This window comes from Rhamphochromis sp. 'chilingali' (assembly GCF_963969265.1).
Source record: "Rhamphochromis sp. 'chilingali' genome assembly, chromosome: 20".
NCBI classification, from domain to species: domain Eukaryota; kingdom Metazoa; phylum Chordata; class Actinopteri; order Cichliformes; family Cichlidae; genus Rhamphochromis; species Rhamphochromis sp. 'chilingali'.
The window spans coordinates 17,758,020-17,782,879 of record NC_137947.1 but is presented as its reverse complement, the minus strand read 5'-3'; the positions used below and the strand labels follow the sequence as shown (position 1 = coordinate 17,782,879).

General features: G+C 43.0%; 3 protein-coding genes across 8 annotated transcripts in view; 1 reads left to right on the top strand and 2 right to left on the bottom strand.

Moving 5' to 3' along the window:
• Positions 1–458: 458 nt before the first annotated feature.
• ppifa (peptidylprolyl isomerase Fa) lies at positions 459–2,928 on the bottom strand. Of its 2 annotated transcripts, XM_080868321.1 has the most exons (6): positions 2,708–2,928; positions 2,562–2,592; positions 2,403–2,491; positions 2,240–2,336; positions 1,038–1,113; positions 459–911 (listed from the first exon to the last, which is right to left on the bottom strand). In XM_080868321.1, exons 1-6 carry the CDS (start codon positions 2,849–2,851, stop codon positions 776–778), a joined length of 573 nt encoding a protein of 190 aa, XP_080724447.1. In that variant the 5' UTR covers positions 2,852–2,928; the 3' UTR covers positions 459–775. The 2 variants fall into 2 exon arrangements, with proteins under 2 accessions (XP_080724447.1, XP_080724446.1); XM_080868320.1 differs by having other exon boundaries at positions 2,240–2,491.
• A 1,113-nt stretch (positions 2,929–4,041) lies between these two features.
• LOC308388460 (uncharacterized protein) lies at positions 4,042–11,289 on the top strand. The gene is made up of 5 exons (XM_080869208.1): positions 4,042–4,361; positions 4,516–4,698; positions 8,771–8,996; positions 9,100–9,226; positions 10,254–11,289. Exons 1-5 carry the CDS (start codon positions 4,121–4,123, stop codon positions 10,998–11,000), a joined length of 1,524 nt encoding a protein of 507 aa, XP_080725334.1. The 5' UTR covers positions 4,042–4,120; the 3' UTR covers positions 11,001–11,289.
• Positions 11,290–12,518: 1,229 nt separating this feature from the next.
• zmiz1a (zinc finger, MIZ-type containing 1a) overlaps positions 12,519–24,860 on the bottom strand; it is a 111,341-nt gene continuing 98,999 nt past the window's right edge. For 4 of the 5 annotated variants that reach the window (XM_080869517.1, XM_080869518.1, XM_080869519.1 and 1 more), the window contains 18 exons: positions 23,983–24,118; positions 21,976–22,090; positions 21,629–21,849; positions 21,333–21,534; positions 20,947–21,228; positions 20,666–20,842; positions 20,435–20,503; positions 20,126–20,291; positions 19,844–19,985; positions 18,676–18,886; positions 18,387–18,492; positions 18,100–18,260; positions 17,924–17,991; positions 17,773–17,841; positions 17,411–17,688; positions 16,872–17,047; positions 16,121–16,408; positions 12,519–15,667 (listed from right to left, as the gene is read on the bottom strand). In XM_080869517.1, the coding sequence (XP_080725643.1) occupies positions 15,560–15,667; positions 16,121–16,408; positions 16,872–17,047; positions 17,411–17,688; positions 17,773–17,841; positions 17,924–17,991; positions 18,100–18,260; positions 18,387–18,492; positions 18,676–18,886; positions 19,844–19,985; positions 20,126–20,291; positions 20,435–20,503; positions 20,666–20,842; positions 20,947–21,228; positions 21,333–21,534; positions 21,629–21,849; positions 21,976–22,090; positions 23,983–24,118 (2,975 nt within the window). In that variant the 3' untranslated portion in view covers positions 12,519–15,559. The remainder of the gene's footprint in view (positions 15,668–16,120; positions 16,409–16,871; positions 17,048–17,410; positions 17,689–17,772; positions 17,842–17,923; positions 17,992–18,099; positions 18,261–18,386; positions 18,493–18,675; positions 18,887–19,843; positions 19,986–20,125; positions 20,292–20,434; positions 20,504–20,665; positions 20,843–20,946; positions 21,229–21,332; positions 21,535–21,628; positions 21,850–21,975; positions 22,091–23,982; positions 24,119–24,860) is intronic. The other variant, XM_080869520.1, reaches the window with a different exon arrangement.

The window sequence follows — 24,860 nt, the reverse complement described above, 5'->3', positions numbered from 1 at the left end:
TCTATGGCAACAATGTAATCTGAGAATTCAAACAAACGGAGGAAGGTCAGCACACATATGGTTTCATTTAGGGGCAAGAGCTGCCTTTTTCTTCTTCATTATTTACTTTTATAAAGTATTAGCTCGATAAGCAGCACCACCCAGTCTCTGGCTTTCAGACATGTCTCTCTCCCTCTTCAAGACGCCCTGCGTCTCAATAAAAAAGCAATTTCAGGTCCTGAAACGACTTCACCCTAAGAGGCTCTAGCTCACATGCCCATCGTGCATACATGTGATGCTTCAGCTGCAGTGTAGGTGGAATGTCACATGATGTCACATCCTGCTCTTGATGGACAGGAAGTCAGTCGCGCTGGAGCCCGTGTCTAAAAAAAGCACGCTGGATCGTTTCCGGGAAGCTTTAAAAGCAGCAAGATTTGTGGCACATCAGAGCAAATGTCTTGCAGTAAGACCAGAGCTGGTAAAGTCGAAAAATATCAGTCATTTATTTGGCAGTTATTGGAGAATGAGTCACCACACAATTGTTTTACATGCTTGCATACAATTTAGATCAGTTGAGTAAAGATTTTAGAGAGTAAAAAGGTCTGTCTGAGTGTTAGAAACCTCTGGCTTTGCTCAACCTCAAAACCAGAAGTTAAAAAGCACAGATTTGAGTAAAAGCTGATCACCTGCGACAGCCCCGCCTTCAGAGTGCACGAACACACGAGCCAGGACAGAGTAAATACTAGATTGCTGCACAATGACTCATCCAGCAGAAGTCTGTGAGTGCGCTCGGGCGTCATTTGATCTCCCCGCAGTCTGTGATGACAATTTTTTTGATCACACCGCCGTCGTGTAAACCAAAGGATTCCATCTTGGAGACCACATCCATCCCATCCTTCACCTGCCCGAACACCACGTGTTTACCATCAAGCCTGCCCAAAAAGAAAGACAAGAAAACGAAAAAGAAAAGATGAAAAAGTGGCTCCAGCAGCTTGTGATTGATGAGGCACGAACTGGAGTCTGAAATGACTGATTAAAAAGTTCTACGGGGTGTTTACCACTCGGTTTTCGTTGTGCAGATGAAGAACTGCGAGCCGTTGCTGTTCGGGCCTGAATTTGCCATTGAAAGCGTTCCTGCAGAAAACCATAGAAGAAGAAGAAGAAAAAGCAATCAATTGAACTAGATGATGTAAACAAGATCTTCATGTCCTTTTTACTCCTGATCCAAGGACATTTAGGCCTCATTACAGCAACGTCATGCAAGATTGTAAAAAAGAAAAGAAAAGAAAAGAAAAAAAAAGGGCCACTTCTCTTGTGATCTGACGCACGCTGTGATTACGCAAAGCACTAAATAATGTGCACATGGATGATGTTTATTCAACAAACAGAGTTATTTTGATTAGTGCATGTTGACTCACTAAACTAGGTCATTCACATGAGGATTGCAAAATGTATATGCCCAGCAGTTTGAACGCTGCATGAGATTCTGCACTGCCATCTAGTGGAGAAAAAGTGGGATTAAAATGCAGAAGAACAGCTGGCACATAACACCTGGAAGTTCAGTTTTGGTGCAATTTTCACTTCTCCTAATGAAGTTCTCTAATCAGTAAGACCTTCCCCCACCTATATTGTTTCTTTGCACACAGCTCCATACTTCACTGCTAAAGATACTTTTATCACTGTGTTGATGTCCTTCTCACCTTAATTTCATCAAAACAGTTTAGACTTTTGTAAGAACTCAAACTTTTTCACTTTCCTGAACACTGTCCAGCAGCACGTTAGTGTTTTTAGTCAAATTACTTCTGTAAACTCTAGAGATCTTTAGGAGGGAAAATCCCAGCAGATCAGCAGTTTCTGAAATACTCGGACCAGCCCATCTGGCACGAACAACCATGCCACATTCAATCACCTTTCTTCCCCATTCTGATGCCTGGTTTGAACTTCAGCAGGCTACAAGCCTAAAATGCTTTGAGTTGCTGACATGTGATTGGCTGATTAGTTGTTTCAAATAAATCCTTCACATTTCATTTTTGTGTCTGAGGCCACCATAGGGCTACAGTTTTGCAATACTCCTTCCAAAGTCAGTGCGGGGTTTGATAACAGTATAAAACCACTTGGTGTTTAAGTCTTAAAACAGTGGTGAAAGGGTTTGTATTCACTGATCACAGAGTTGAAGTGACTGACTGACGTTGCATGTTTTGAATATGTGAAAAGAGTTTTTATTGTTTTAGTGTAACCCCTCAAAGCTGTGGAGCTGTACCTGGACCAGTGTGCTTTAACTTGAAGTTTTCATCTTTAAACGTTTTCCCATAAATAGATTTCCCTCCTGTACCGTTGTGGTTGGTAAAATCTCCTCCCTGCAAGAGAAAAAACAACAGCAGAAAACATGCCAAATGACACTGCACCTTCACTGTAAACTGTACCTGACACATGAACTCGGGGATGACCCTGTGAAACACAGATCCCTTGTATCCAAAGCCATGCTCCCCGGTGCACAGAGCCCTGAAGTTTTCTGTGGATCGAAAGGATTTTTTAAATGAATGACGATGAGCCCATCGTGGAAAGAACGTGGCTTCACCTACCTGCAGTCTTTGGCACCACATCTGCATTCAGCTGCAAGATAAAACAAATCACATGCACTTATCTGCACAGGTCTGGCTACTGACAGATATGAACGCTACAGGTCAGATCAAGGTCTCTGGAGGCGACTGTGATAATCGCAAGCTACCTCAATGATTATTCTCCCCAGAGGATCGCTGTCAGCGTCGATGTCCAAAAATACTACCGGGTTCTCGACGGGGCCGGAAGAAAACAGGCGCGCTGCAGTGATGCCCAGCGAGCTGTACCTCATACGATTTTTTATTTGAAGCATAGCTGCTTAGCTCACACGGTGAGGCGGACCTGCAAACCATGGCCCTTTCTCAATTCTCAAGTACGCGAGTTCTCGCGTTCTCTGCACGGGAGTACGTACTTGCCGAGAATGCGAGTACGGACCCGCGATTTGTTTTTTGTTTTTTAAATACGCTTTATTGACAAAGCACAAAATACAGATACAAATTAACAAAACACAATGTCAGGGGGTTTCGTATAAAAAAACTAAATACATACAGTCTAAAATGGTAAATGGCCTGTATTTGTATAGCGCTTTACGCAAAAAGTTCCCGTAAAGCGCTATACAAAGTCTAGTAAATAATCACATAATATTGAACAGGGAACATAGGTCTCCACAGCTTTTACATTTTGAGAATGTTGTTTGGTTTTAACATATTTTGTTTTGTTTAAGAAGCACTGAAAGGATGGTTTCGATTTATGTATATGAAATTTAGCCAGTAATATCAGTAAATTAATCAAATAAAATACGTTTGCCCTGTGCATGGGGTACTTAAAGTATATTCGTGTATAAGCAGGACCAAAACGGACTCGAGATTTGTACAGCAACACCAGCGTACTTGATGATGTCACACGTCCGGAGTTTTTACTGCCTCTGTGATTAATATGTTATGAAGCTTAACTTTAATCTCAGCCAAATCGATGTACTCAGGAATAAATAAAACACTGAAGCAAACCAAACATTAAGATTTATAAGTTATCTAAGTGACTTATTATCATGTTTAACCTCTGTAGCGAAATCTCTCTATTAATAAAAATAGTGTACATGTACGCCTGAATAAAAACAAACAGGTGGGATGCTAGAACGCGTTTATTTTTATTTGAGCAGATACTCAAAAATTACAGCAGACAGCTGCTGGGGTTTGGAAGAGAACTGAACAAATACTTAAAATATAATCTGATCATTTTTGAAGCAGCCTTCAGAATCTCCACATATTAACATGCTGTTTTTGTTTCCGGTGAAAAACAAACTGATAATTTAATGTTGGATTTAATTCAGAGTCAGCTAATCACAGCCAAACCGATTTAATCGGGAACAAATAAAACACTGAAATAAACCAAACATTCAAATTTAATGAACACATGCGCCGACTGATGACGTATCACGAGTCAACGAGAACGCAAGTATGCACAAGTAATTCGAAAACGTGACGTCATTTCCGGGCTAAAACCGCAAAGGATTGTAGGTACAAGCGGCTAGCGCGCGTGGGCTATTACAAGACAACAGTCACACAGACAAACAGAGACACAAATGGCAAGAACCTGTTGTGTTATTAACTGCCATAGCCGGTCGCATGACAGCCACGGGAAGCCGAAGGCTAAAGGAATCGGTTTTTATCGGATTCCTGCGTGGAATAAAAATTATGCAAGAGATGTTTCCGAAGTCACGAAGAGGCAACGGATGGCCTGGATTGCAGCTATTGGAAGACCAAATATAACGTTCCAGAACACTCCACCTCACATGTTAGTCTGCTCCAAGCATTTCCTCAAAGGTGAGTGTGTGTGTGTTGTAGTTAAGTCATTTATCATAACATTATTGTTGATGTAGGTTACAGATAAGTCTTATATTGATTTGAATTAAATTCTTTGCGCTATGCTGCTTTGTTTACTGTGGCTTTGCGGGCTAATGTTTGTTGTATTTTGTAGGCAAACCAGCCTACAAAATGATGGAAAGCGATCCAGACTGGGCACCCTCTATCCATCTGGGTCATACTGAGTTGAAAGCTGCTACGACAGCAAAATGTGATGGGAGAGCAAGATCAAAGCAGCCACCACAAGTCTCGCATTCCTCTGGGCCAGAGACGGATAATCCAGGCGAAATCCACGCAGGTAAAATTATTATTTTCCATAAAAATCTTGTACTTTTCCCACTAGGGCTGCCACGATTAGTCGACTAGTCACTATTAGGTATAAATCGTTGATGACTGATTTAATAGTCGACGCCTGGTTTGAAGCTTTGTAAGATCACAACAGATGCAGGAATAAGTAGTAGGATTTAGGAGGGTTATAACGGACTGAAACAGAAGATGGCAGCACTGCATGTACAAGGATGCCAGCTACCATTAAACCCTGAAGAAGAAGAAGTAGCTCTGTCCCAGAATTCATAGCGCAGCCCAGCTCAGTTTCCAACATTGGCGGCAGCTAGTTCAGAATCAGATCAGAATAGTGTTTATTGGCCAAGTATATGTGCAGACACATACAAGGAATTTGGTTCCGGTAGATGGTGGCTCTCAAGCACAGCAATGTAAATCACACAAACACACACGTGTCTATATATACATTACACATGCGTACACATACATACACAAAGCTGTGTAAACCAACTATAATTAAATTAAATTTCTGTATGTTTTAACTTTTATCTTCTATTTTTATCATTGTGTATATTTCCAGTTTTTATCTGTTGTACAGTGTCCTTGGGTGCTTTGAAAGGCGCTATTTAAATAAAATGTATTATTATTATTATTATTATTATAAATAACTAATCTAAACTTATATACATAAAATACAGAAATGAATGAGGTGGAATGAATACTACAGAATGTACATAAGGTGCAGTTGCAGTCTGGCAGTGGGAGCAGTGTGACAGGTCAACTGTTTAGAAGGGAGATGGCGAGGGGAAAGAAACTGTTCCTATGTCGGGTGGTCCTGGTCTGCAGGCTTCTGTACCGTCTGTCAGAGGGCAGCAGATCAAAAAGTCTGTGTCCAGGGTGTGAGGGGTCTGTGATGATTTTCCCTGCCCGTTTCCTGGTTCTTGAGAGGTACAGATCCTGGATGGAGGGCAGGGGGGTGCCAATGATCCTTTCTGCTGCCCGTTCAGTCCGCTGCAGTCTGCTCCTGTCCTGTTTAGTGGCTACACCATACCATACTGATGGAGGAGCACAGGACAGACTCAATGACCGCAGTGTAGAACTGGATTAGCAGCTCCCGTGGAAGACTGTACTTCCCCAGTTGTCTCAGGAAGTACATCCTCTGCTGAGTCTTTTTGAGGATGGAGGAGATGTTGGTCTCCCACTTCAGGTCCTGGGAGATGGTGGTACCCAGGAACTTGAAGATCTCCACAGTCAACACCGAGCTGTCTGATATGGTGAGGGGGGGCAGAGTTGAGGGATGTCTCCTGAAGTCCACTGTCATCTCTACAGTTTTAAGAGTGTTCAGCTCCAGATTGTGCTCACTGCACCAGAGTACCAGCCGCTCAACTTCCTGCCGGTATGCAGACTCATCACCATTCTGAATGAGGCCAATGACGGTGGTGTCATCTGCAAACTTTAGGAGTTTAACAGCCGAGTTCTTGGAGGTGCAGTCATTAGTGTAGAGGGAGAACAGTAGTGGTGAGAGGACACATCCTTTAGGGGCACCAATACTGAGGGACCGAGTTTCAGAAGTGATCTCCTCCAGCCTCACTTGTTGCTTTCTATCTGTCAGGAAGCTGGTGATCCATTGACAGGTAGCTGGTGACACTCAGGGCGACAGGTCTGTAGTCATTCAGTCCTGTGATGGTGGGTTTCTTGGGAACGGGGATGATGGTGGAGCGTTTGAAGCAGGAGGGAACTTCACACAGCTCCAGGGATCTGTTGAAGATGCGAGTAAAGATTGGTGCCAGCTGTTCAGCACAGGTTTTGAGGCAGGAGGGTGAGACGCCGTCTGGTCCGGGGGTTTTCCTGGGCTTCTGTTTCTGAAATAGTCGGCTCACATCCTGAGTGTGTATTCTGAGTTTCAGGGAGGAGGAAAGGGGGGTGAGAGGTGTGGTGGAGGTCGTTGAGTCTGGATTGGAGAGAGTGGGGGTGGTCGTTGAGTCTGGATTGGTGAGGGTGAAGGGGGGAGAGGTGGAAGGTGTGTTGGGGGTCAATGTCTGAAGCAATGTCTCTGGGAGGAGAGGCTCACTAGAGCCCATGAGAACACCGGACTCTTGGCAAATTGTTTTCAAACCCACCGCCGTCTTTCGCTACTCAGGTTAGACATAAGTCACTTAGATAACTTAAAAATATTATTGTTTGTTTGATTTTTTTTAGTATTTTATTTGTTCCTGAGTAAATTGGTTTGGCTGAGATTAAAGTTATAGTTTTTACACAGCTGAATAAACGTCAAGCAAACAACTGATTATCAGAAGTGTGAGATGCTCGAGAATATACTCCGGTGTCCCGTTATATTTTAGATAGCAAGGAGCAGACGGCTGAGTTTATTAAACTTCACCGAAACAATCTGCAAATTTTATTAAAATTTAATAAACTATCATCTTGTCTTTATTTTTAGTTAGCACATACCTTAAACACTTAAAGCTGTAAGCTAATGATAGTTATATAAGATCAGATGCATGCTGGTGCAATAAGCTGTACGTTTTACGTCCAATGGATGCATGATCTGACTAGTCGACTATCAAAATAATCGTTTGTGGCAGCCCTAATTCCCACTGTGTTTACCTGTGTTTAGCTCAACTGTTTTGCTCTTTGGCAACTGCGGATAGTTCAGTTCAAAGTTACAAGTCACTGTTTTTGCTGTCTATGTTTTACTTAGATTTTTCATCACAGTCATTTGTTTTAAAAGTATTTATTTTAAAACTGTATGGGTAAAAGGGCCAAGTTAAGTTTTAAATGCCAACGTAGAAATGTGGCTGTTTGATTTACAGAATTTGACTTCTAAACAAAGTAATCAAATCGTGTGGACAAGCGCAGTAAGTGACCCCACATGAGAGGGAACAAATCTATTCATAGAAATTACGTTTTTATTATTATTATTATTATTAAATTTAAAATTTATTTAATTATTACGATAAAGTAGTAGGGCAAAAGGGAAAAAAAACAGTATTCGTCATTTTTAGAATAAAGTCGAAATACTAATTTTATAATAAAAATGAAATAATATTTTGAGAAACAACATTACTTCATTCGTTTCAAGAACTATGAACCAGTAAGTACAGCTCCTTCATTCCTGTTTTAAATGCAGCAACAGTTCAATTTCCAGTGAACTTACATTTTGACATTTGTAATTGATTACAAATAAATAAACAAACATTTGTATGAACAGAGCCTTTGCACTTTGCGCTACGTCATATCAGCAAGCGGGAAGTACTGCTCGCTCACTTCCTGTTTGAGGAACCATGACCGCCAGGAGAGATAAATTTGTGCTTCAGAAGCAAGAAAAACAATATTGCGACCATTGTTGTCTGCCTAAGTGCACAGGGAAGTAGACACCGCAAGTAGACACCTTTCGCGCATGCGGGGTACCAATCGGGTTTCTGGTACGGATCAGGTCGCGGTGGGCCACGCTATGAATTCTGGGACACAGAAAGAATAATAAGACTAACAGCTTAACGGCAGCTGGCATTCTTGTACATGCAGTGCTGCCATCTTCTGTTTCAGTCCGTTATAACACTCTTAAATCCTACTACTTATTCCTGCGTCTTTTGTGATCTTACAAAGCTTCAAAGGACGCGTCGACTATTAAATGAGTCGTCGAGGATTTTGATGGTCGACGTAATCGTGACTAGTCGACTAATCGTGGCAGCCCTAACTGACAGTAGACACTGATGTGGCTTATTGAATCTTTTGGACTGTGTTCAGCATAATATTAATTAGCCATTAATTGGAAGAGGTGTATTGTTGATGTGTCTGCTATTCTCAATGTATAATGAATTTTATAGTGGCTGTTTGTTAGCCATACTCTCTCTCTCCCACTATATAAAATATATAGTGTATTATCTAACTTATTTTGTGTTTGTTGTATTTTATTTGTATTTGTTGTATTCTTCTTCTGCTAGCTGCACAAATTTCCCCACCGTGGGATCAATAAAGTTTTATGTTTTATCTTATCTTAAATATTTATCTGGTTAAATTCAGTATGGTTCCGACAACAGTTTTCACAATAACATATATTAATGTACAATCCTTAATATGTTTTGTAGGTAACCCAGCATCAGGTGAGCAGCCTATGGAGTATAATTCTGCCTTGGATCATGACTATTTCTGTGACCCAGAACCTGCTTGCCTTGATGTGACAGTAGAGAAAAACATGAAGTTAAAAGAAGAAATGGGAACGTTAAGGAAAGAGATCCAGGAGCTCAAAATGCAGTCTGCTTTTGGATTACAAAGATTTGCCGGATCCGATGATGACATTCAGTTCTACACAGGGTAAACCTACAACACTTAGCTAGACATGTTACACAAAAATACCAGTTTGATTGTGAGAAATATTGTAAATGACCTGTAATTACTGTGTTTTTTTTTACAATAGGTTTGCAAGTTACCGTCACTTCATGATGTTTTGGGGGCTGATTGAGCCCTCTGTCCACAAAGTGATTTACAGGTCAAGGTCCGAAGCTACTGAAAGAAGGAGTGAAGCCGTAAATGCATCACACACGGTTTGTATTTGTGCATTAAAGATTTTGAGAAAAAAACAAACAGGAAATACATGTCAAACCTTTTTATTGTAAACTGGAATTATATAAAAGTATCATATGCACGTGGTACTGCTTACATTAACATCAGTCAGGCACAACTTTATGACCACCTGCCTGATTATTTTGTTGGTCCCCCTTTTTGCAACCAAAACAGCTCTAACATGTCGAGGCATGGACTCCAGTAGACCCCTAAAGATGTGCTGTAGTATCTGGCACAAGTCCGGTAAGTGGTGAGGTTGAGCCTCCATGGATCGGACTTGTTCCTTCAGCTCATCCCACAGATGCTCAATTGAATTGGGGAGTTTGTGCTCCATGTCAACACCTCAAACGTGTTCCTCAAACCATTACTGAACCTTTTTTGCTTTGTTGCAAAGCTAAAAGAGAAGAAAAGGGTGTATATGGTCTAAAATAATGCTTAGGTAGGTGGATCTGGTGCTTGGAGCTCCCTAGGGTAAGTGACACACTTGCACCTGGCTGTGCTTGTGATATAAAAGAAAACGTGATTCATCAGATCAGACCACCTTCTTCCATTGGTGGTCCAGATCTGATGCTCACGTACCCGTTGTTGCTGCTTTCGGCGGTGGACAAGGGTCGGCATGGGCACCCAGACTCGTCCGCAACTATTTAGCCCTAAGCCCAACAAACTGTACTGTGTATTCTGACACCTTTCTGTCAGGACCAGCATTAACTTTTTTTGGCAATTTGAGCTACAGTGGCTCATCTGTTCGCTTTTGATAGATACTGGTCACTGCAGACCAGGAACACGCCACTAGAGCCCTTCTCAAACTCACTCAAATCCTTACACTTGCCCATTTTTCCTGTTTCTAACAACAACTTTGAAGACAAAATGTTCATTTGCTCCCTAATACATCCCACCTACTAACAAGTGCCATGGTGAATAGGAAATCAGTGTTATTCACATCATCTGTTATGTCTGATCAGTGTAATTAGTTTTATAAACATGTATGACTTTTTTTTTCTTTTTCAGAGGCAGTCATTGCAACCCATTGATGAGCTGTTCCTATTCCAAATGTGCCTGGCTGCTGGTCTTGAGGAGAGAGACTTGGCAGACCGGTTTGGCATTCACCCCTTGACTGTAAGCGGCATTATCTCTTCATGGACCAACTACTTGTACACTCTCTTGGGTTCTGTGTGTATCTGGATTGATGCTGAGGACATTAAAGCTCACCTCCCTGATGACTTCAAAGACTTTCCTGATACTCAGGTGATAGTTACTTGCACTGAGCTAAAATGCCAAACCGCATCCTCCACTCTCCCCCAACGTGAAATGTTCTCCCCGTCTCACTGCACAATGAAAGGTCTGATTGGGATGGCCCCCCATGGCGCAGTGACCTTTGTTTCTTCACTCTATCAGGGGTCAATAAGTGACGAAGAACTCTTTAGGAGATCAGGTTTGGCTGACCTTCTTACAGAAGACATGGCCATAGTGGTTGACGAAGGATTCCTCATGTCTGACTGTGTGGATTGGAAGGTGTACTGTCCAGCTTTTCTTAGCCAAAATAGCCAGATGCTAGCACACAGCGGCTTCCAGAGACAGGAAATTGAACGACTCAGCGCACATGTGGAGAGTGTAATCCGAAGGGTTAAGGAAAACAAACTGCTTGACTCGGTTATACCGCTATCGATTTCTGGAAGCATTAAGGAAATTTTTACTGTGGCTTGCTTGCTAATTAATTACCAAAATAAACCTCTCGTCAAGGCACGGGCTAAGTAACGCACATGAATATAGACTTCACTTGACCGCGCAGACAGAAAGTAACTGGGTAGGTAAATTGTGAACATAAGCAAGTTGTATATTTCTATAAATAAGGAATTTTTATTTCCTTGTTCTGAATGTTTTCTGAAATGTAGACAATGTCAACAGATGTAGAGTCACAGCAGCATGTTATGAACTGATGTCATGATGTATAAATTTCATGAATAAATCTGAGTTGTTCCCAAACAGTCACTGAATATAATTTTAAATGACTTTAAAATGCATTAATTTAAATAAAATGAATTAACACGAATTTACACTCAAATGTTTAATTGGATTTGGTCTTTAAAATCCTTTCATGTGTGCATCTTTTCTTTGTTTTTAAATTCAAGCTATATTCAGGTAGTCTTGAGCCACCTCATTTCTCTGCATTTTTTGTCCAAGATGCAAGATTCTTTTTTTTAAAGGGCAGTAGTTCTTTAGACTTTCTGAAGGTCTTTCGAAGTTTTTCTTTGGATGATTTTTCACTCATTTTCAGGCCTTATTTCTGGCCTTTTTCCGCCCCATTAAAAAAAACCCCAAAACATGTAATGCTGACCTATGAATCGTTCAAGGATTAAAAAAGAAACCTAATTAAAGGGACGAACTAGTGCTGTCTACACATAACAGACAAAATAGTAAAGAGCCCATTTTATATTGTATCTTTAGGCCCTGATACTAACAGCCTGAATCTATCTGCAGCTGAACAGTATCTGAAAGTGGTGTCCTTAAAAAACGGAAAAAAATCCATGACGTAAGAGACCAAGAAAGTCATACAAAAATTGTTTGCTTCAAATTCATGTGGTTCTGCAAGCTACTGAGTCATGGAGTGTTCTTTCTTTTTCACTCAGCTGTACATAATATATAAATAGTTTAAACTGACTATATTTAGAACAGTAGCATCACACTATCACTAACAAAGCATGAAGGTCAGAGTTGAGCTGGACGTGGGTTGTAAAGGCGCATGCTGTGCATAGCAACTTGTAAACAGGCTAAAGAAGCTTAAATGTATGGAGTTTACCAACTGGATGTGTCCATGTGTATCAGTGGAGCGTTCAGCTGAGGAAGTGAGCTGTGAGACGGTGAATGATTTCGACTTTGTGGTCTGCATTTCAATGTTCGGGCTGGATCAGGTAACCCTGAATCTTCTCTTAATTATGTTTTATTATGTTATGTTATAATAGGCCTAGCTGCCGAGGGCTTTCCATGACTCACTATGTGCTTACACACCACTTTGCATTTAGTTACTAGATATTAGTGATCTCTGACTGTCTTCCAGTTTGTCCTGTCTTCCTCTAATTAACTCCAACTCATTGCGTCACATGACTGCCCCTCCCTGTGGTTGTTCCGCCAGAGGTTTCTTTGTGTTAAAAGCATTTTGAGGCGACTGCTCTGTGATTTTTGCACTACATGTAAATACAAGTGAACTGAATTTTTTTATTGTTCCATGGAACATGTTGGACAAGTCGAGCCCAAAATACACAGAAGGCTGCCAACTGTGTTTCATCTGAATACATATTTATTAGATAAATATTAGGATGTCACATCATCTAACTACATACAGATTTGCAAGACTAAAAATCACAATGTTCTTCTGACCAGTTTAGAATATGAAATGATTGTACATAGAATGTACAAAACCAAATAGACAACTGCCACTTGTGCCAATCACTTCAGATTGTACCTTTATAGCATAAGTTTTGCCAAATTGCATAAAAATTATAAATTTGACAAAATGTTTTACAAACTGTAAATTTTGGAAACAACCCTCGAGAGCCTTCTCGAAGCTCGATGTCTCCCGAGTCCCAATTATACCTCAAAAGGTCGGAATAATTTCGTAGCACCTTTATAAAGTACACAGGTAATAACGAAATACACAGAATTTTCATATTACACAAGAGGAAAAACGTCTTTTCTTTTTCTTGAACCCCTTGTCGAAGGGGTTCATAAAGTATCTTACATAAATGAACAGGCATGGTTAGAGAGGTCTGCACAGACATAATCAAACACAGACTCATTTTCCCAATTCAATGTCTGACAGGAGGATGCAAGCTTTACAAATTCTAAATACACTATGCACACTCCCACTGGAGAAAATGAATACATTTCTGTTAACGTGTCTCTATTTGTCATTTACATTATGTACAAATATCCCTTATATCCCAAACCCGTCCCCCAAAACTTACTGGGGGTCTTTCCCGAATTTCATTTTACAATATTAATCGTCTTCTCCTTTAAATCCTCAACTAGTACAAAGTGTGTCGCGAAAATTACTCGATTTTTGTGAAAGGTTACAGTCATAATTACACACTGTGTAGGGAAATAAAACATCCCAATGCGGCAGTGCATTGTCTTTAACAAACATATAAACAAACACAAAACAACATTTGACTCTTTCAGCTGTGTTGTATGCAGGCCATGTGATTACTCTTGAAGCCAAAATGCGGTTCTTGAAAAAGGATCATAAAGCCTAAATATGGGCGACTTTTTTTTTTTTTTTTTACCAATGACATACAGTTTACTTCATATTCATTGTCTTTACTGCATAAACTGATGTAAACCAAATTTTACTCTCATACAAACACTGGACAAAAATAACTTAAAATGCAAAACAAAAGTGATGGAAACACACAGATCGATGGCTATGAAAAGCTCAGTATCACACCTCAAAACCATCCAGAGGACTTTTTTTTTTTTTGCACATTCTCACCTTAAATAAAGAAGATGAGGATCCAATAATATTGAACAAATACGTTTTGGAGAAATTTGGACCCCAGAGCTGCATTAACAACCTTTTATATGTTTCTTCCCGCTGATTCAAAGTCACAGAGTAATGGAAAAAACTGTACACAATACACAGGTACTTAATACAAAGCCAGTGAGAGTGCATTTAAATCAATTCCTTACAATGTTGGACTGTTTATTGGGGACTGTGTGTATTTAATGTGTGTGAGTTGTCACCGACAGACACGCAGTACCATGTAGATGCCAGTAATAGTTAGGTACAGTACTGTACATTCACAATGTATTCACAAAGGGTATATACAACAGCTCTGGAAACACTGTCGGGTCATGCAAGTTGTTTTTTTTCTTCCCCTTCCCAAACAGTAATAAAACAACAAAAGATCAGTACAGTCATACAGATTTTTTTTCTGTGTGTGTGTTTGATTTTTTTTTATAAAACAGTGATTTTAAAAACTTCTGTGGATGTCTGTGGGATGCTGAAATCCTGCTGTTACACCAACACACAGTAATATCCAGACTCAACCCCTTACAAAAAGCACAGGACAGCTGCGGTGACTGATTCGTGTCAATAAAGGGAAAGGGAGCAGGAGGTTGAACGAAGAAAACACAAAGACGCTGACAAAGAACAAAAACCCCCCGATGAATTTACAATAAAATAATAAATATAAAGACTAGAAAGATAATGATTTGATCAAGCACATCTAGGCTGGACAAAAGACAACAGGAGCCGTTGGCACACATGCACTTGTGATGGAAACTGTGCTGAATTCGATGAGAAGTGAAACGTCACAATAAATACACAGGTGCTGAGACAGCTCTTTAAGCTAGATTGTCCCCTCCCTCCCCCCTCCTCTTCTGTCTCAAACTTTCTCTCTCCCGCTGTTTTCCACGTACGCTCGCAGGCAAACGAAAGAGGACACGGAAACACACTCGCAGTCGGGCACACACACACACACCACATTTCACACTATGTGCACTCGCCTCCTCCGCTGACACTCAAGGACGATTGAGTTTGTCCTCTCAGTGCACTGATTCTGATGAGTTCCAGTTATTTAACCACCTCACGCACACACAGACACACACACACACACACACACACACACATTCAGAAGTCTAGGGAGGTGGGGGGGTGGCAAGGTCAAAGGGCATGGCATACGCCAAAGTTTTGGAAGAACACATTTCAAGGGTAAAAACACTCTTACAAGACAATGTCTTTGCCGCCGACTCTCGTCCTTTTTTTTTTAAAATGAAAATTATAGATATTTATATAAACAACAAAGCTACAACACTTTTCCTGGAGCCCACAACGGCTCCTGTCTCCTCTGTGTTGATTACATATAATGATTATAGCTGCACAGTTTTTCAGTTGAAAAAAAGTCACAAATATTTAATATATATATATATGTATATGTATACATATATACACACACACACACATATATATATATATATGTATATATGAAGTCACTTTAGTGCCCACCGACATGGCTGTAAATGGCGTGTTTTGAGTCAGAGGTGGTGGAACTGGTGTGTTGAATCTTTGCACAAGCGAAAGAAGGAAGTGTGGGGGACGAGAGGCTCTCCTGCTCTCTCCCTAGGAGTTCCCAAACAGGTGCCCCCCCCCCCCCCCAGCTGTGCTCCTGTGCCGCACATTCTCCGTTTGTGTGTAAGTGCATAAGAAAGCTGATTTGAAGTGTTAACAGGAGGTCGGTCAGGCGTCTGTGGACGGGGTGGTCCGACACGTCACGACTCCCACGGGGGTGAACGAGGGGCTCGTGGGCAAGGCGAAGGTGCTAGTTGTTCTCAAAAAGGGAGAGGAGGTCGTCGTTGCTGTTGGTGGGAAGGTCGGGGGGGTCCAGGTACGAGAGCAGCTCTTCTGGATTCGCCAGTTCGGGAAGCAACTGTGCACGAAAGGCAGAAAAAAACAAAAACATGATTTCTTTTGTTCTTTTTTTCAAGGAAGGCAAATTTACCTTTTCTAGTGACTTCATATGAAGTGTTGATTTTATTTATTAACCTTTATTTAACCAGGAAGATCCCATTGAGATTAAAAACCTCTTTTTCAAGGGAGACCTGGCCAAGATAGGCAGCAGCAGATGTCTCACAGTTACAGAAATTACCATACTCAAACACAGGCAGCAACAACACACATGCAACAATAAGTGAAAGAATACAAATAAAAGAAAAAATAAAATTCAATAAAATTCGTCAATCAATAAAGTTGATGCTAGCGTGCACATAAACAGCTACCGCCGAGAGTCAAATGTTAACAGAAAACAGCAGAGAGATGAGAGCAGCTGCAGCAGACAACAGGTCAACAGTTAGCTTACGGCACCCAAAGCAGACACACTTACATCCAGGGAGGGTTCGGGCATATCCTGGGCTCCCTGACCCATCTGCCCATCTGAGGAGGGGTTAAAGTTCAGATCGCTGTGAGGATGACTGTTCTGCCCGGGATGCTGAGGCTGCGGCTGAGGCTGCGACTGGCGAGGCGGGTGCGATGATTGGCCACTGTGATGCAAGGGCTGCCCTGACTGGACACTGTGATGTAAAGGCGGCCCTGTTTGGCCGCCGGGGTGGGGAGACGCATGCAAGCTCTGCTGCTGCTGCATGGAGTTATGGGACTGATCGGAATGGGACATCTGCAAGTGCGAGAGGGCAAACAAAGAGCGACAGTGAAGGAGAGACGGGAGGGGAAAAAAGGAGGAGGATAAAGCGAGAGAGACACACAGAGAGGGAAGGAGAGAGTGTTAAGGGGGGAAGGAAGGGGGGGAGCGAAATGAGTTCCAGCGTGAATAATATGGAACAGGCTTTCTAAATGGAAGCTGCGATCAGCAGACATGTACAGCTGCAACATTATACGGTGACATGAACATGTGAGCATGACTGAGCACACATGCTGGCTAGAGGCACAGGCTGCACCTTGGTCAGATAAGAAATACAGGTGTTCAGTACGGCACAGATTCTCTAGAGAGTTTCTTCCTCAGACTAAGCAGCAAACATGACTAACTTAGCATCGCATTAAAAAAAGCCCAAATATATGAAAAGCTTAATGTGCAACTTTATTCCCATAAACCATGAGCAGCCAAAGTCAGATGTACTCACTGGATCATTCATGCTGTGGCTGAGGGGCTTATCCTGTGGGAGGAGACCACCAGGCCCGTCCGGAGGATGGGATAGCTGAGGTCCATGGATGAAGTCATTCATAGGGGGACCCCCTCCACCTCCGGAGGGGTTCCCGTGAGGGAAGTCGAAATTCCCCTGGGTGTGGTAGCTGTTGCCTACAAGGAGAGAAGATAAAACACATCTTTTGAAGGGGCTAACTGCAGTTTGGTCCCACTCACTCATTTGATGAGGAATCCCTGATGTTGCAAATAAAATGTACCTTTATCAAAGCAGTTACATAACAGGATATACCCATTCTACTTTTTTTTTTACTGATGAGAAACATTTATCAGAGCAGGAACATTTTTTAAAACACAGTTTCAGCATAAAACTCTCCTTGGGGCTGTTTCTTTGTTTAATGCACTAGAGACACATCAATAGATCCTGCTGCAAAATGCACAACGGCTCATTCTTCCGATAAATGAGATGACTCTCCTGTTATTATTCTACACTGCAGGACGCTGCCTGCTTTTCATTACCTGCTCCCGGGTAATCTCCCCCGTTGCCACTAACATGTTGACCGGGGTGTGGTGGGTATGGACTCGGCCCAGGTCCGGGTCCAGATCCTGGGCCGGGGCCTGGCCCTAGCTGTGCGATCATTTCCATCACATTAGGCATGGTCATCTGACTCGGGCTCATTGTTTTAAAGCGCTTGGCCAGCGGTGCGTCGGGGTCTTCTTTGATGTGTAGCTCAGACTTGATGGGGACAGGTCGCCAGCTACATGTGGGGTCTATAGTTACCTCCTCAAACTCTGAACTATTGGAGGAGAAAACAAATCATGTTGGCTTCACGTCTAAACAATTTGTGCGTGTAAAAACAGGCTAAACAGAGTGAACTTACTTTTGGATGGCATTCAGGATTCCCCACATGTACTGATCCACCTCCAGACCTTCTAATAACGCAGTTTTACTATAAAAAAAAACCAGAATAAAAACAACACATAAGCTACTGGATGGATTCCCTAAACGTATTTTTACACAAGCCTCCTTACTTGCACACAGGACACCTCCATGTCCCCCTCTCACAGTTGAGCTGCAAGTAGGACTCCAGATCAAAGCACTGCAGACAGAAACATCACAAATCCTCATTAGGATAATATTCTTCCGTTCACTGCAACACCAGGCACGCATTTCCATTAACATTATTTCCACTTAAATGCACGCAAACCTGAACATGCTTGCAGTCGTGCCCCCTCGCAGGTAGCTGGATGCGTCTGAACGTGATGGGACATTTCAAAGACACTTTAATGGCCGTCTGCTCCACGCCGTCTTCCCCGTTAAGAGTAGTGTTGCCCGCCGAGGCCGCAACGCTGCTGAAGTTTCTCTTAACTGAAAATATAAAGTGTCACAGAGGGAGCAGTCATAGATGTGCTTAAAGAACGATAAAGAGAAACAGGGTTGAGTTCACTGAATTCGGATGTATTATTGAACATTAACTACGCAAAGGAGCCGTACTCTTGGTGATGCAGTGTTCTGCAGGGAGGAGTCTCTTCTTCAGGAGCCCCTGGAGGACGGATCGCACAGATGGCCTGTGGACCAGCTGAAGCACAAACAGGTGGGACTGCAAAGAAAAGAAGCCATGAACACAAGCAGAATTAGTACAGACAGCTGAATCTCATTCATACTCCAGACAATGCAAATTGAAATCACGTGTGTGTAAATCACTCCAGCTTGTCTGAACTAATGAATGAAGCCGCTACATATCAAAGCTGCTAGTCGGTGCTCTGAGAATGCGAATACTCACACAACAGCATGCGGTGACCGTAATTTGGATGGTGTTCCTCCCGGGTTGGCAAACGTGCTTCAGGTGCAGGGGTTTGTGGGAGGTTTTGTTGTCTCCCCTCTCGATGGTGAGAGGCGTGGCGTTGACGCTGACCTGGACGGAAGCAGGCCAGTTGGTGTTCATTTGCCTGTCTTCATGATGGTAGCACTTAAACTGCAGCTCGAGGTCAGACCTTCGAGGGTAACCAGAGGAATAACAGTTAGTGGAAAAAACTGGGAAAAACAAAACGACAGCCGCACAGTCTGTACAATACATCAGGCATCAGAGGTTAACCAATTCTAATGAGTTTGAAAGTCAATCTTTGGTTTTTTTCTTGTTTCCCTTCCTTAGGATGACTTATTGACAGACACCCATCCACTGAGACCATTTCTGATGATGCTTCATGAATAGCAGATGGATCAAGTGAAGGGTCAGATGCCAGATTTTGGATTTTGCCTGTTTTTTAAGACCTGTAACCTCATCTTTTGCCCTCCACGTGTCCAATTTACTCTATTTTTTAAGGACATACTGCACACCCTGAAGACATATGCCAGGTTTTTGGCTCATGGTTGTTTGTTTTTGGCAGCTATGAGGAAAGAACTGAAAATGACTGGAAAAGCAGGCAGTGTCCAAATAAAAACTTTGAAAGATCTCCAGAAATCCTGGAGAACTATTGCTTAAGACCACTTTATAAAAAACACGGGTGCCAGTTTAGCTCAGGGGGTGAGGAGATGTCGCAAGGCTGAATGCAACAACTCGGGTTTGATTCTGACCCAAGGCCCTCGCTCTCCCTCCTTTCCTGTGTACTCTTCACTATTACATTATCTGATGAAGGCAAAAACCTTGCAAAGAAAAAAAAAGAAATCTGCCTCCTTCGATGTCAAATACAAAGAAATGAAGCGGATTGTATGTAGGCAACACTGTGCTAGCTTACGACAAATCAAGATTCTCACTATTAATAAACTCTGCAGTAACACGTGATTTAGTATGTGATTTAGTATCTCATGTCTGTCACATTCATGTGGCGCTATAACAACAGCCTAAAATAACAGCACCCACAATGTAGCAACTTTCACCACACATCCATTTTAGAGCTTGCTGTGCACATGCTGCACTAGTAACAACAAATACGAAACTACAAGGTTTTTACCTCCACATGAGGGTCTGGTGGACGGACGGTCGAAGGTGGAAGACGTGGTTGCTGACAGCCAGGTTGTGCTCCAAGCGGAACGGTTCCAGCACCACTCCGTCCCTGACTGGGAACGTCAGACGTAGTTCCTCGTTGGGGATAGCTGCAGACGAGGAAAACGGGAGAGGATGGCTTTTAATCTCAGAATGTAAATGTCAGGAGGTGAGATAAAAGGATAAAAAGGACAAAAACAGACAAATGAGTCATGTGAACGACTCGTTTCAGGTCTGCTTGGGTACTTACTTGGAGGGGGCGGAAGCGCTGTCATATTTGGTTTCATGTCGGCTGGAAACGGGGGCTTCACATCCTGGTTTGGCGACAGATACGGCGGAATACTACTTCCCGGGGTCATGGGAGGTGTGGGGTTTCCGGGGACTGGAGAGTGTGGGTAGTTACCAGGCCTGGGGGGCTAAAGAAAGGTGGGGGAAGTGCAATAATCAAAAGATCTGTTAAAGTCATTTCACAGACATGAAAGGCTCAAATCTGGCACCAATGTCTTCACCTGCTAAAACTGAAATTGCACTTTTACATGGGTACGAAGGAAAAACATACCCCACTGCCTTGGCCGTAAGAGTATCCGCCTCCAGAGAAGTTGGTGCTCTGACCGTTGAAGGGCTCCTGCTGAATAAGGAAAAGCAAAAAGGAATTGATACAGTTCCCTTTAGTGCCAGGGATGCACTATAGTTTAGGTGACAAGGGTTCAAACGTCCTGATCTTCTGAATAATTCGCTTCCTTTGCCCCCCTTCTGACCCTGAGTATGCATAAATGATGGACTAACAAACCTTGTAGTACTGGCTCATGGGCATGCCAGGCGGGTACTGCCCTTGGCCCTGTTGCCCCGGCATCCTCTGGCTGGGGTAGTTAGGAGAGGGCAATGGTCTGGAGGCATTTGATGAGGGATACTGCCCCTGCTGTTGGAACTGACTGTTTGGCCCATACTGCTGACCTCCATAGCTTCCCTTCAAGAAGAAAGTTAAAAAAAAAGAAGAAAAGACATTATATATATATACATGTCTCAGGTGCTACAACAAGAAGAATATTCATGTCTGATATTTCCACTCACATCCCCAGGATATGGCCTCTTTATCCCCTGCATGGGTATGCCCTGTCGAGGTCCACCGGGATAACCTTGCTGAGGCATCCTCTGGCTGTGAGCTCCAAAAGGCGTCATGCCTGGGGTTCTCGCCTGGTTTATACCCATTGGAGGCCCGCTCATATTGGGGTTGTTCATGGCAGATCCCATGCTGGATGGATTCATTCCCCCAGGGGGACCTCGTGGGCCTGGCTGATTCATAAACTGGCTATTGTAGGCTGGAGCATGGCCCATCTGGAACGATGGACACATCTGGAGAAAACAACCGAATAATTAATGGCTACATTTTGCAGCAGGTAGTTACCTAACATCTTCCTCCATCAAACTGTTTGCCTCATAGCAGATGTGTACTGTACCTGTCCATACTGGTTCATGTCTTTATTCTGGGTTTCCTGCAGCGCCGCTACAGTGGCTGTTGCAGTGGCTGTCGCGGTAGCAGCAGCGGCAGCAACAGCAGCAGCTGCAGCTGCAGCAGCTGGCTGGGTGAAGTCACCAGGAGGACGTGTGTGGGAGGCCATTCCCATACCTCCTGGTGGTGCATTCGGGCCTCCAGAGTAACTGATGAACACATGATTTATGTTTTAACCACTCTTTTAAAACCGGAGCTGCTGTCTTAAAGAATAAAAAAGAAGACTGGTATCCTGTTTCTCACCTCCCACTGTATCCTCCAGGACCACCGGGGTAGCCGGGCCTGCCGTACATGCTCTGCTGCATGTATGATTGGCTGGAACCGCCTTTATTTGGGAATTGTTGCTGCTGCGCATTGAACTGGGGTGAATTGAGCCCTGCTGCATTGCCAGACATGCCCGATCCCACTGGGTTACCCCCAGGATTCATGGGGTTATTGCTGTTTGCCATTGGGTTGCCTAGCACCTATATTTAACAAAGAATCAAAGAGGAAGTGAAACTATCTGCTAGGTTTGTGCAATAAACCTGTCTTAAAACTGTTTGCTGAACTCATATAATTACAGAGTGGGTGCTTTTCATGCATGGACATACCTGACTCTGTGATGTGTTGGTAACGCCCCACACTGTTGTAACCACGGACAATGACCCAGGGGGCTGGTTGGCGTTTTGTTGCCAGGGGACAGAGTCATAGGGAAATGAGCCATCACTGGAAAACAGATCAAAACACAAACAATGTGCCTGATGTCACTTAAAGTTCTGAGTAACTCTAGGGTTTCTTAAGCCGAAATGTTCATTCAATTTAAATGTCTGGCGTTGAGTTTCACACCACATTTCGAGCCAGGAAATCTGCTAATGATTGCACAAGTAAGATGAGTCAAAATTTCCAAATGTGCCGATAAGGACTCGTCTGTCCGCATGCACCGGTAAACATCTAAGTTCTTCGGATAAGGATAGGTAGTACACATCTGGAATGTTTAGCGTTCAGATTTAAAACAAATAGAGTAAAATACGAGATTCTGTTACACATGATAAACAAGCTAAGTCTCCATGAGGGGAGAGGCAAGTGGCCAGCAGTGTGGGAGGGAACTGCTGCTCTTGGAAGGCACCCTGTTTTCCCTGAGAGGTTAGCTCTCAGAATGGACGACATGTTCAATATTTCCTCATAAATACACATTATCCCAAGATCTTCAGCAGAAGCAAGCAGGACTCTTGGCTAACTCCAGGCTTTTTTTCCCCCTTCTCTTTTTGTTTTTTTGAGAGAGGTCCGAGCACATGCTGTTCTCTAAAAGCATTACCTCACATCTGTCTTCCCTCTAGGTTTGCCCTTGCACTTCACATCACTTCACTTCCACAAATTTTTCTGGCTTTTCTCCAATCAGTGGAAACCCTCATGAGGCCTGAATGTTAGATGTGAACCTTAATTTCTTTAATGACTTCCTCTGATGCCTTATAAACACTATATTGCCAAAAGTATTCACTCACCCATCCAATTCATTGAACTCACGTGTTCCAATCACTTCCATGACTACGGTGTATAAATTTAAGCACCTAAGAATGCAGACTGTTTCTACAATGATCTGTGAAAGAACATGTTGCTCTCAGGAACTCCAAGCTGGTACTGTGATAGGACGCCCCCTGTACTGCTAAATATCAGTCAGCTGTTATAACAAAGTGGAAGTGATTGGGAACGACAACAACTCAACCATGAGGTTGTAGGCCACGTAAAATCAGAGAGTGGGGTCAGCAGGTGCTGAGGCGCACAGTGCACAGAGGTCGCCAACTTTCTGCAGTCAGTCGTTACAGACCTCAAAACTTCCTGCGGCCTTCACAGTGTGTGGCAAACTTCATGGAATGGGCTTCCACGGCCAAACAGCTGCATCCAAGCCTTAAATCACAAGCTCAGTGCAAAGTGTCAGATGCAGTGATGTAAAGCGTGCCGCCACTGGACTCGAGAGCAGTGGAGACGTATTGCCTGGACTGACGAATCACACTTCTCCATCTGGCAATCCGATGGGTGAGTCTGGGTTTGGCGGTTGCCAGGAGAATGCTTCTTGTCTGACTGCACTGTACCCAATGTAAAGTTTGGTGCAGGGGGTTTATAGTGTGGGGCTGTTTTTCAGCAGTTGGCCTCAGCGCCTTACTTCCAGTAAAAGAAACTCTTAATGCTTTAACATTTTGGACTTTGTGGAAACAGTTTGGTATGGAAGAACTTGACTGGTCTGCACAGAGTCCTAACTTCAACCTGACAGATCACCTTCGGGATGAATTAGAGTGGAGACTGTTATCCAGGCCTCATCGTCCATTATCAGTGTGTGATCTCAGAATGGTGAAAAATTCCCATAAGCACTCCTAAACCTTGTGGAAAGCCTTCCTAGAAGAGTTGGAGCTGTTATAGCTGCAGAGGCTGGGCCGACATAATATTAAACCCTATGGACTTAGAATGGGATGTCTCAAGTTCACATGCATGGGAAGCTGGCAATATATTGTACACTGGTTATTCAGATGCAGTTTCCTCCCACCACACACTTTATTGAAAATGTGACTTTACTGAGAGCCAACTGCAGCAGGCTTTGTAATCTGACAGGGCATGTATCTCACCTGTGCGTGAGGCCGGGCTTCATGCTGTTCATGCCGGGCTGCATGGGGACTTTCCCCTGCGGTTCGTTCTGTCTGTTCTTCTGGTGACGCAGAAGGAGGAGGCGACCCAGCTCCTCGCACCACGACGACAGCAGGGCTGCAAGGAGAGCACAATGACAGGTTCATGATTCCTCGTGTGCACAACTGGTCTGCACTGGGTACTTATGTATTATCAGACGCATGTTTATGGCTCTATGGTTGCAAATGATCACACAGAATGTCGCTTATAACAGAGTTTTAAAGTTTTCCTTCAATAAACACAATTACAGGTGTCTAACGGTTGCAGCTTGATGTTACTGCTAAAGCCTCCAGGGGGCAGCCTAATGCAACACTTCCATTATCAATCGCTCTGTGTAGTTTCCACAACAGCTGCCTTACACGTCATATCAACCTGCAGAGTCAAATATAAACTGAGATCTATGTACAGCACAAAGAACCTCCCAGTTTTCTCTGCCACTGTGAGGAAAAAGCTGAAATGGAGCGTGAGAGGCAGACACCAGTGAGTGATTGGGGTTACAGATAAGAGCCGTGTAGAAAGTAAGAAACAGTAACATCTTCAGTCCTCCACTTCCTTCATTCATCAGCACCACTTTATTCTTTGCCTCGTTGTCCTCTCATGTCTCTAAGGACTAATCAGACAGCCTTCTCATCCCGCCTTCATGAAGATAAGAGTTGGGATTTTTTGTTCTTGTTCCAATGATGTGCCAATTTTATTTGATTTTGTTGTGTTTTTTCCCCAATGCCAATCAAGTTGTCTTCTTTTTTTTTTTAATCGATGGGTTATTTGAAAGTTGCCTTGACAAACATCAGCCTAACAAAAGAAAGGTTACCGTGTTCAT

Excerpts from the sequence above, each read along its gene's own strand:
- ppifa (XM_080868320.1), bottom strand. The coding sequence starts at position 2,851 with ATGCTTCAAATAAAAAATCGTATGAGGTACAGCTCGCTGGGCATCACT. Across the intron at positions 1,114-2,239 it reads GTTAAAGCACACTGGTCCAG|GAACGCTTTCAATGGCAAAT; the intron begins GTACAGCTCCAC and ends GGTTTTCTGCAG. Across the intron at positions 912-1,037 it reads TGCACAACGAAAACCGAGTG|GCTTGATGGTAAACACGTGG; the intron begins GTAAACACCCCG and ends CTTTTTGGGCAG.
- LOC308388460 (XM_080869208.1), top strand. The coding sequence starts at position 4,121 with ATGGCAAGAACCTGTTGTGTTATTAACTGCCATAGCCGGTCGCATGAC. Across the intron at positions 4,362-4,515 it reads CTCCAAGCATTTCCTCAAAG|GCAAACCAGCCTACAAAATG; the intron begins GTGAGTGTGTGT and ends TGTATTTTGTAG. Across the intron at positions 9,227-10,253 it reads CCGTAAATGCATCACACACG|AGGCAGTCATTGCAACCCAT; the intron begins GTTTGTATTTGT and ends TTTCTTTTTCAG.